General features: G+C 38.9%; 1 protein-coding gene across 3 annotated transcripts in view; it reads left to right on the top strand.

Annotated features, from left to right (window-relative positions):
* Window positions 1-152: 152 nt before the first annotated feature.
* Window positions 153-11,868, top strand: part of Myocd (myocardin) — a 98,753-nt gene continuing 87,037 nt past the window's right edge. For all 3 annotated transcript variants that reach the window (XM_010615008.3, XM_010615009.3, XM_010615007.3), the window contains exon 1: window positions 153-484. In XM_010615008.3, the coding sequence (XP_010613310.1) occupies window positions 430-484 (55 nt within the window). In that variant the 5' untranslated portion in view covers window positions 153-429. The remainder of the gene's footprint in view (window positions 485-11,868) is intronic.

The raw sequence follows: 11,868 nt of genomic DNA, 5'->3' as shown, positions 1-11,868 counted from the left end.
TAGGCTCCCCTGGCGGCCGCAGGTCCCCGGGCGCCGCTCGCCTCTCCTGATTGGCTGAGAGCCTGTCAGTAGTAAAGAGTATCAGATAGCAAACTTGGGACCTTCATAAAGGCGTGGTGGTGTTACACCGCAATCGCTGGCAGCCTATGACATCAGCCAGGAACGCCTGGGATGCCGCGGCTCCTGGCAGGCCTCAAGGGAGGAGGGTCTTGCCGGCTACGAGTTAATTAGCCCCGCGAAGCGAGGGGGGAGGCGCCAGTTTTCTGGGGACACTGGCTGCCACCGTCCGTTCTCCTACCCTGGGGAGCTCACAGAGAGTTGGATGAATTCTGGGTTGTTAACTGCGGTCAGCTGGGCTCCTGGGAGCCTGTTCCTGGTGGAAAACAGGGGGCGTCTGGCAAAGGGACCAGCGGCTTGCTGAGACTCACCATGACACTCCTGGGGTCTGAGCATTCTTTGCTGATTAGAAGCAAGTTCAGATCAGGTAGGGCTAAGGCATTTAGCGTTTCTTCTTAAACTTTCCTCTTCTGTGATTCTCAACTCTAGAACTACTTTCCCATAAATATCTCAAAGCCCGCTGTGGCTACCTCAACTCTGTTCCCCAGAAGCACATTTTGGAAGTGGAGGATTTTATCTGACTTTGGGAGCCTTTCATGTCTTCCTTTACAAATGCTTTCAGTTGCGGAGTGTGGGTTTTGTTTGTGAGTAGGCCAGTCCTTTTATCTTGTTATATTTCCCCCTGTATCTGTGAATAGAAATTTTGGAGGAGTATGTCCAATGAGAGCTTTAAAAATGAAAAAATAAGAGGTTTCAAGTTTGGAAACTGCGGAACATTCAGTTAAAATTTCTGAGAATATGAACCTGGTGTTGTGTATTAGGTACAGGGGTCACTGAAAATGTAGCTAATCAAAACAAATGTATTTCCCAAAAAAGTCACTTGGGGGAAGTAAAAATAGCAAATTTGGAGCACACCAAGAATTTAAAATGACATCATTGTAGGAAAGAAAAAAAGGCCACTGCCACGAATATTCTTTCCCAAACCATCTGATATTTATAAATGGAGAATTTTCCCCCAAATTTCTGTGTTAGTGGCACATAGAGAATCTTCCCAAAGGATGCTGAGTAGAGGTGAGTGGAAGGGAGAGATGGGAACTCTTGATTGCTCCTTCTCAAGGCGCTATGCACATGCATCTAAAGCAGCGGTACACGGGTGCCCACGATTAGACAGGGCGACACTTGACTGCTTGAGTTCCTCAGTAGCTCTGTGTATATTGTTGGTTTTATACCAGTGGTAACAATCCACTCAGTAGTGGCAGAACACCTGCTGAGAAGATGGATGGCTGTTTAAGAGCTCTGGTGTGAACCTTCTGTGTAACAGGTGTCAGCAAGATGTTGCTGTGATTCCTGAGCTGTGTCTCTCTTAGCCTTTGTAAGCAGGGCTGCTCAGTGGTTTCACTGAGAAAAGATGATTCAAAAATGAGAAAAATGGATGCTGGGAGGCAAGGATCATCCGTAACTTCCTTAGCTATTCCTGGGCTTTAGGTGTCTATGGGATTGGTTGAAGATGTGTTGTTCTTGTGCTATTGAACCAAGTTGAAAACTCAAGAGCTTAGACGGCCACAAACCATGATGCCATTGAAGCTAAGGGACAAGTGTGGCAGTTGCCAGCCGTGGGGTCTGTCGTGGACTAAATCTTTCCTTTCCTTTCCTCGTCGAGGTGAGGCGGTTGCTAAGTTAATCAACCAGAGACCTCAACATCACTTGGTAATTTGCTTAAAACTGCAAGGCAACACTGCCACCTTTCTGAAGAAGAGAGGATGTAGATTTGTTTTGCCTGAAACTGTTCATTTCAAAGGCTCCCTTGCAGGTCCGCTGCGGAGGGTGGGGAGGGGCTAGATCCTCTCTAGAAGGATTTTGGTGATGTTCTTGATAGTAGACTTACAAAGTAAGTGTGTTAAAGGAACGCTTCCTTCATTTAAAGCGCAGTAGAAAGGAAAGACAATTTTTGCTCTGCTCCCAGTTTCCATCTCCAGGGTTTTGTGGAGTCCTGGGCTCTTCCAGGTAAATCTGCAGTCCCTGAACCTAGAACTTAGAGAATCCCATTCTTTCCGCCTCTCACCCTCCTCCCTTCCATCCCTCTCAGATTTAAGAGTGTATAGGATTTTGCGTCATAGGAAGGATAGCTTGGGGGGAAACGTGCTATAGAAGCAAAAGCAGCCAAGTTTAATCCTCCATCCTTGAGAAACAGGAAAACGGGAGTCTGGAAATGTGCAAAGTGGCTTGGTCATCTGGGATGCAAAGGCTGATAATCTCTCAGCCGACAAAATAAAAGAGTAGCGTTTCAAACTTAGAAAATGTAATGTTAGGGCCAGGGATATAGCTCAGTGGCAGAGTGCCTGCCTAGCAAGCACAAGGCCCTGAGTTCTTCTGTGGTACTGGGGGAAAAACCATAATGTTTAAGGTGGTAATTATTCTTTCTGGATGTAATTATAACAATAGCTGCACCACTGCTGAAGTTTGATTGGCAGCATGCTAATAACAAGGCTTCTGGGGGATCTCAGCTTATTTTGTAACTAACAGCGACTAAAATGGGGCTCTTCTTTGTTTTGATTTCTCCCTGTCCTTTTCTTTCTTCTCCTCTTCTTTCATGAAACTACAAACTCCTTAAACTGTTTCTGCCTCATTGTAAACCTTTGCTTCCATTATGTATCTTATAAAAAAAAATCTCAAAACTAAATGAAATGGCTTTCTGATTAAAGCAACTTAGACTCCCTGTAATTGCAAGTGGATATCTTTCTCACGCCGAAATGGATGTGAGTGGCAGCAACATCCTACCAACTTCCCGTAAACTGTAATTGAGTGGCCTTGGGATTAAGTACAAAATCATGCTACAGAACTAGTCAGCTCTGAAAGTTTATGTTTACAAACATGTTTAGTGGTACAAAGTCATCTGATTTGAGAGGCAGCAGGGAGTCATGTTGGAGTATGCTGGCCTTGGGGCCAAACTAACTCAGTTTTTACTAGTCACCTCCACTTATTAGCTGTATGACCTTGAACCTCAGACAAGTTGCATGATTCCCCATGCTTTGACTTTTCTCATCTGAATAGTGAAAATGAATCTGTGATTGTTGTGAGAATTAAGTGTGATACTGCAACTAGACCTCTTAAAACAGATGCCCAGCACTTAGTAAGCCCTGGTAATGAATTAATATGCTATTATTAATATTAATGGACAGTAGGATACACTGCTATTCCATCTTCTCCCTGGGCCTTGGTTATTTATTTTATTTTATTTTATTTTATTTTATTTTATTTTATTTTATTTTTATTTTTTTGGTACCAGGAATTGAACTCAGGTCTTTACGCTTGCAAGGCAGGCCACCGAACTGCTGAGCTAAATCCCCGGCCCCTTGGTTATTTAATTTGTAAATGTCCATAAATAGGTGATTTTTTTTTAGACGCTTTCATTATGATTCTCTGAAGACACATAAAGATTATGTGGAAACAACCAAAATGCCAAAACTATGATTGACATAAATCATAGCAGTTTATCTAAATTTAATCAGTGTTGCTTTTAAACTGATTATATTTTTTGTACTTTTTTTTCTTTTATAGAGTTTATTGGTACATTTTAGGTATACAGTAAAGTTACATTCATTATTGGGATCTTGTACCTTTACATGTCAGGTCTTGGTTCTCATTTTTTCCCCTTGTCCCTGCCCTCCCTTCACCCCCTCCTCCCCTCCCCATTTACAAACACTTTATTTCCATTTTTTCATTTTCTCATATTTTTTTTTCTTTTCCCTTATTTGCTTTCCCCTACCTTTCCCACTTTCCCTACACCTTTAGCCCTTTTCTTCCCATTTCACAATGTCAGTTATCTCATTAGGATCTTATGTACTATTACACAAACTGATTATATGTTTACTGTTTTAATCTTGCCTTTTTTCCAATACTGGGTGTTGAACCCAGGGCCTTTGCACTGAAATACATCCCAAGCTGTTTTTATAATTTTTAAAAGCTTTTTTGAGACAATATTTCACTAAGTCACTCAGGCTGGACTCAAACTTGGCAATTCTCCTGCCTCAGCTTCCCAGAGTGCTGGAATTAGAAGCGTGTGCCACCACACCTGACTTCTTATTGTTATTTATTCAATATCTATAATCAGTGTCACTGTCAACATTTTCCCCTAATATCAGGCCCTGTGTCAGCTAAAAAAAAAGAAGTGCATATACATATGTGTGCAAACACACACATGTATGCACAGATCAAAAGTAGAGCAAGGCATCCAATAATGGATCTTGCTTTTAAAGAACTATGTGTTTCTCTTCCCTTTTTCTCTTGTCTCTCTTGCCTGTCTCAAACAGCCCAAAGACAAAGTCTGATACCTACTACTCCCTGACCCTCACTTCTCACAAGTGTACGGTTGTCAGATTTTGAAAATAAAAGTACAGAATACCTAAATTAATTTGACTTTTTGATAAATTAATATATAATTTTTAAGTATGTATCAATATTGAGGACATACTTTTATCTGAACCCAAGATTCTCTGGGTATTCAGTATGGCATCTCAGCAACCCTACCTACAATCCAAGTGGTCTTTGGTCAACATTCTCTGCTGCTCTACCTGATAACCTCTCAAACTCCTAAGATTCTGGATTAGTCTTTGAACATTCCCTAAGATTACAATTCTCATTCTTTAGGCAAGAAAGCAGAGATTCGGGATAAGGAAAGGGGACTGTGAGAAGTAACTCTGAGACCCCTAGAGTAGAAAAGTCCATGGGAGGAGGAAGAGTATAGAAGATTTGCTTCTGACTTTGTGACTTGGAGAAAGATAAGCTCAGCAAGCAGCTGGTGCTCAGGCAGTCCAAGCTCTGGCAGTTAGAGCTGCAGCTAAAAGAAGCTGAGGCATGTTTAAAGCCAGCAGTCAACGCACAGCTGAATATCAGATACCGGAACACATCGGCTCTTGTGTTCTACCCATCCTGCACCCAGGAACAGGCCCCCAGTGTCTGCAGTTGGCTACTTGTCCTTCTGAGACAGCGTGGGGCACCTCAGCAGGACCCTGGTCTCATCCTTCTCTGTCCTTTCTCTATTCTCCATCTTTCAGTCAACTGACAAAGTCTATGGATTCCGACTTTTAGCTTAAAATCTCTGGGGCCAAATTTTCCCTCTTATGAATTGAGGCTATTGGGCCAACAGATCGATCCCCCAGTTTTTACCATAATGGACACTACTGAAGAAATTCCCACTATGAGCTCAAAATAGCCCAGTCCCTGGTAATACTTTCACTATTAATTAGTTTCATAGCTTGACAAGTAGTTTTACCTGAAGGAATAACTCTTCCTTGATATCTAATATATGTATGTGTATCCAATTTAGTTGACCTTTTTAGATCTCATTTGCATCATCTACAAACTGCAGGATTCTCAACCCTAAAGTTGGTCCCAACCCTAAGGTTTCACAGTATCTTATGTGAATTGCCATAACTTCTTTTGAAAAATTTTAACAACTATAAATTTAATAAAATTCTTATTACCATGTAAGAATAAATGTAACTTAATTTTGAATGATGAATTATATTTTTAATACTAAATGGTAATTTAAATCTCTTTCGATACCAGGGATCGAACTCAGGTCCTTGCACTTGCAAGGCAGGCGGTGGAACCACTGAATAGTTTCTCTGGTGTGAAAAACTAAACTAGTACTCAAGATCCCAATGGAATAATTAGCAATGTGAAATAGGAAGAAAAGGATTAAAGGTGTAGGGACAGTGAGAAGGGTAGGGGAAGGGGAATAAGGGAAAGGGAAAAAATATGAGAAAATGGAAAAATGGAATTAAAGTGTTTGTAGGTGGGGAGGGGAGGAGGGGGTGAGGGAGGGCAGGGACAAGGGGAAAAAATGAGAACCAAGACCTGTCATGTAAAGGTACAAGATCCCAGTAATGAATGTAACTGTACTGTGTACCTAGAATATACCAATAAATTCAATTTTTAAAAAAACCTCTTTCAAAAGTCAGAGAAAGATTACATATGTCACCAGTTCACCACAAGGACAGTATGTGCTATGTATTTCAGACATACTCATTTTTAAAATTCTTTTAAAAACATAAGAATGATTCCAGATCTGGCATTTATCACCTTCTTGAGACCACTGCCCTCTTCTGGTCTGGTCACATTGGATTTGTTCCCAGACCATGTGTTTTCAAGTCCTTGACTGAACTACTTCCTCAAGAACCCCAGAACCCCAACACCCACTGTCCCCATCCACTTTTATCCATGGCTCTTATCACTGTTTGGCTGGCTAAACATTTTGTTTATTGGTTATTTGTTCATAAGGGATGAACGAAACATTTGCCTGCTTCTTGTTGGCTCCCTCCGTTCTCCAGGACCTAGAAAGTGCATGGATAGAGAATTCAAGATACAAGTGTCAAGGGCAGGGGGGCTGCTCAGGGGCAAGACACTGGTCTAGTGTGTGTGGGGCTCTGGGTTCCATCCACAGCACTGCCAAGAAAACCTTTTTATTATTCAAAGGCTATTCAAAAGCAGTAAAGTAAATAATGTATCTTTGCTGTAGGTGTGTGTGTGTGTGTGTGTGTGTGTGTGTATTAAGACTAGAAAAATCCCAGTTGTTGATTCTTTGTACTAGTTCCCATGCTACTGAGGATTTATTCATAAAGTCTTTTCCTATGGCCATGTCTTCAAGAGTTCTGCCTATCAAGAGTTCTTATCTTCCACAAATTTAGTGTCTCTTTTTTAACATTTAGATCTTTAATCCACTTGTTTAGTGCATGGTGAAAGATAAGGGTCTAGTTTTAATCTTTGGCAGGTTGAAATCCAGTTTTTCCAACACCATTTATTAAAGAGGCTATCTTTCCTCCACTGAGGATGGTTGGCTACTTTGTCAAAGATGAGGTAGCTGAGTACATCTGGAGTTGTTTCTGTATCTTCCTATCTATTCCACTGATCCTTAGGTAGGTTTCTTTGCCAGTATCATGCTGTTTTTATCACAGTGGCTTTGCAGTATAGTTTCAAATTGGGAATTGTTATACCCGCTGCCATGTGTCTGTTGCCTGGAATGGCTTTCACTATTCTAGGTCTCTTCTAGTTCCAAATGAATTTTTGGATTATTTTTTCTAGTTCTGTGAAATATCCTGTTGGAATTTCTATCGGCATTGCCTTGAATCTGTATAGCAGTTTTGGTAGTATGGCCATTTTTACTATGTTGATTTGTAACAGCTAAAACTTGGAAACAGCCCCTTTGCCTATCAGTTGGAGACCTCATAAAGAAGATGTGGTTTTCTATAGAATGGAATACTACTCAGCCATAAAGAATAAGAAATTAGATTCATTCATAGGAAAATGGATACATATTGAGGATATACTCTTAAGTGAAATAAGTAAGTCACACATGGGTAAATACCAAATAGTTTCTCTGGTGTGAAAAACTATAATCCTAAGTAAGATCCTAATGGTCTAATTAACAATATGAAATAGGAAGAAAAGGGCAAAAGGTGTACAGGAAGTGGGAAAGGTAGGGGAAAGGTAATAAGGGAAAAGAAAAATATATGAGAAAATGAAAAAACAGAAATAAAGTTTTTGTAAATCGGGAGGGGAGGAGTATGGGGAAAAATGAGAACCAAGACCTGTTATGTAAAGTACAAGACCCCAATGATGAATGTAACTGTACTGTATACATAAAATGTACCAATAAACTCAATGAGGAAAAAAAAGACCAAAAAAAAAAAAAAAAGAAAAAGTGAAGGAGGATAAGAGAATATAAATGCAAAATTCTGAGCAGTAGCAATTTGAGAGAGGCTACGTGAAGAGACTGGGCATAGCCCAAAATTAAAAAGCACATTATTGATATTGTTCTTAGGGTTGACAGTAGATATACATACTTATTATCAAACAAATTAATTGAACAGGGGTCATTTATGGGCCAGTGATGATGGTGTAACAGTATGTCATGGGCCAAGGATTATGATCCAGTTCTTTCTACCTTAGTTCCTTTCTTAAAAAGTTTAAATACTTTAAGACCAGAAAGAATGACATTCATCTTTTATCTACTACAGTACATAACAGAAAGAGTCAGTAAATCTTTGTCAAATTGACTTAAGCTGAACTCAATGGATTCTAATCTAATCGGATTAAAGAAAAACAGAAATTCATGACTGAAATAAAAGAGCTGGGTCATGCTGTAAGAAGTTTACATGTTTCAGAAAAGTCCAACCTGAGTAGGAGACCTGAGGACACCACCAGTAAGGCTCCACTGGTCATCTGCTGGATTATGAACAAGTATCTTGCATTTTTGGCCAGATGAGTAAGGAGCTAGCAGGTGCACTTCGAAGGTATCTGCTTTCCCAGGGCCACTCCTTGTGTCTTGCAGGAATAGCACAGGAGGAGGCTATCACATTCACTCTGACTCTATGGTCTCAGGAATGTCCACCCAGCACACGGAGATCTGTTTCCACATTGGTGAAGTTATTAATGGTCTTTGTCACCCCTGGCTCTTTAAAGAAAAGATCTTTCTGCAATTACAACGGGTGATCAGAATATATGGTGAATGTTTGAATTTCAAAAAATCATTTACAGTAAAAGACACATTGCCTTTCATCCTTCTCAAAATGTTCCCCCTGCCTTCAAGCATACTTATCACATCTTTCTTGTCAGTTTCTAAAGCATTTCTGGAAGCTTTCTCTTGTGAATGTCTTTACCAGGTGTGATTTTTTTAAATGCAGTGATTCCTGTTACTGCATCTGAGTGCCATCCCATGGAAAGGTAGCTTCATAAAAAGAATGTGTCCTTGTCTACTTTACTCATTGGCTGGGGTGCTGGGCAAATTCTGGCTCTTCCTCAAAGTAAAAAATGACCATGAAAAGTAAACATTTCAAATTGATTCAGGACATCAAGGCGGCCATGACAAAGCAGCTAAAGATGCCCCCTAAAGAAGACTTCCAGAAGCAACTTCAGACATTGGCAAGAGGGCTGGGATGGTTGACAATATGAGGGGTAGTTTTTTGAGAGGGATTATTGACAATATGGCTTTCACTGTACTAGGTTTTTTAAACTGAAATCGCTGCCATATTTTCAGGCATTCCCATTTAAGCGTTTCTTTTGCAGAAAGAATTCTTATTTACCCTATGGGAATGGATTACTGGACTTGGTGGCATGTGAATTGCCCAAGAGAAGAGCACAGAGCAGTGAAAAGGTTTTGATAGACATAAGTAGGATTAACAACAATAACAACAACCATTAGCCAAATAGTTTGCAACTTTGTGATTTTAGTACTTAGAGTTTCCATTTTATTAAGCAGGTAGTACTTACTTTTTCCAGAATAGCTAGTAAAGCAAGGCCAACTTAATCAGATTTGTATCATTAGCCTTAGATAAAACAGAAAGAGGCCTCCAAATTTTGTTAAAACAAGATGTATCCTTCATTCCCAGAAATTTACAATACATAAGGCTGATTCTTACCTTTTGTTTTTTTCAGAGTGCCACAAAAATGCCCTCTGGAAACTTTGAAGGGAGAATAATGTCTTTCTTTTCTCCCACTAGTGAGAGAAGAGAAATTCTTCCCTTGTCAGAGTGCTTCTCTTGTTAATACAATTACTCTGACTGATGTTTTCAGTATGCAGCCAACTTAGATCAACAGAAAAGCAGTAGAATTCAAAGTGAATTAAGGCACTGTAATATGGTAAGATGGATTTATTGACGCTCTCATGGATAGGAAGTTGACTATCAATTGATATGTGTAGCAGTGATAAGGGGATACACAAACTCTCATATACTTAGTACACTTGACCCACACCTCTCATGTGACACCCCAGTTTGGACTAATGTGTAAGTTTTCCATTCTTCAATCTACATCATTCCTCAGGGCCTTTATAAGAGACACAAAAACATCCCCTTTTTCTCATAGGACATAATCACGCAACCCCAGCAAATAGTCCCATTTCACAGATGAGGTAAAATACTCCTCCCTTCCTATTCCCAGAAATACTCCCCCTTTAGGAAGCTAGTCAACTATTTCTGCCTCCTGACTGGTAGGGCTGGGTTTTCAGTCTAAAGTAAATTTCCACATGGAATTTTTTGATACTCAAGCTCCAGACAAGACACTAAGGCTTCAAAAAAGTTTTAATTTAGAAAATGTTATTTATTAATTGAACAATAAACTCAATATTTTGATTTATTTGTTATTTGTATTTCCCTACTATCCTTGCACAGATACATATTTGCAGGATTATAGTCAGAATACACGCATAAGTTTATATCCGGTCTTTTTATCAGTAGTAACATCCTAAGTATTTTTCAAGTTGCTCCATAGCAAGATAATTCTTACCTTAAGACTGTATTGTATCCCAATCAGTGAGTGTATGGTAATTTACTAAAGCTTTCCCACTTGTATTGAAAAATTAACCCAGTAATAATTTTATAGAACAGAGAGCACTGCAGTGAAAATTGTTTTTGCTGAACACTATGAAATCCTTTACGCAAAGGAAAATGATCATCTTTTCTATAGGTCGTGAATGCCTGTCCCTACGGTAGATCTAATTCAGTCACCTTGTATACTTTCCTGTGGTGACTGTGAGCCTTTCATATATTTTCAATAGAGAATGAGAGAAAAATGAGCAACAGTTTAGAAACTTGAGTCTGATCTGCACTTGGGGACTTTCGTGTTACCAAATATGACATGCTTCTACAATGGAGAAGAGGACTAGGAGTTCTTAAAGCTATTATCAGTGGACTCTTCTGTTGCATCATTTAAATCCCTACGAAAAATGCAAGTACGGTTGTCCTCACTTTATAGCTGAAGCAGCTGATGCTCAAAGATATCAAATGACTTTGAGGCCAGATATGAATGTGTTTTCTCCGCTGTACCATGGTGATCATCTCTGTTAGATGCTAGAGCTTCCTCTCTTTCCTCACCTACTCTCACATGCACATACCCCATGCCCAAAGGATTTAGCAGGTCTCTTTCCAGACTGCAGCTGCAGGGAGAGAACCAATTGTTGTTATGTCTCTGATTTCCTAAATAGTAATTTATCAAGTTACTTGTTTCTAGTATTAATTAAGCTTTAAACTTTACATGACACACCCCAAATTTCAAGATTTTTAATAAAATTTGACTAGTAAATTGCAGTTTATTTAAGAAGACAAACAGGAAATTTTTAAAAACAAAAACAACAAAAAAGGATTCACTCTACAACATTTAAATATACAAGAAATATGTAGTAATTAGTATTCTTTTTTATGAGACATGGTCTCACTTAAAGCACTGATATTTTGAATAAACAGAAAAATATTATCAATGGACAGGAACTGTGTGTATAGGGAGTTGTGTAAACTTAAACTGTGATGATGACAGCTGTTAAATTCACAATAAAGTATGCAAAGAAAGTTGGTTGAGAGTGTTAACTATTCAGGAAAAATAACTTAGATATTTTAATAAACATTAAAATAAATTTATATAGATTAAAAGACCAGAAAAATCTATACTACATTAAAGTAGAAAAAAACAGAATAATTGTATGATCTTGGAGTACGACAAGCCTTACATTCATGTCTCCAAGAGTAGAAATAAAGATGAAAAGATTGGTCACTTAAAAAGTTTAAAACTGTACATTAAAAAAAATCACTAAAAGAAATGTAACAGTCAAATAGGAGACTGAAAGAGAAATCTTGAATGTATATGCGAGATAAAATTATTTTTTTTAAATCTGCAAACAATAAGATTAAAAGCAAATAACCTCTAATAGAAGACGATTCAAGGAAGAAAATAGCAAACACAGGAAATACACTCAATTAACATTCAAGAAAATGCAATTGAAACACCGAGATACTATTTTTTTTTTTTTTTTTTTACATT

This window comes from Fukomys damarensis, unplaced genomic scaffold, assembly GCF_012274545.1.
Source record: "Fukomys damarensis isolate Sample0158 unplaced genomic scaffold, DMR_v1.0_HiC HiC_scaffold_13, whole genome shotgun sequence".
NCBI classification, from domain to species: domain Eukaryota; kingdom Metazoa; phylum Chordata; class Mammalia; order Rodentia; family Bathyergidae; genus Fukomys; species Fukomys damarensis.
This window is presented reverse-complemented; position numbering and strand designations above follow the sequence as displayed.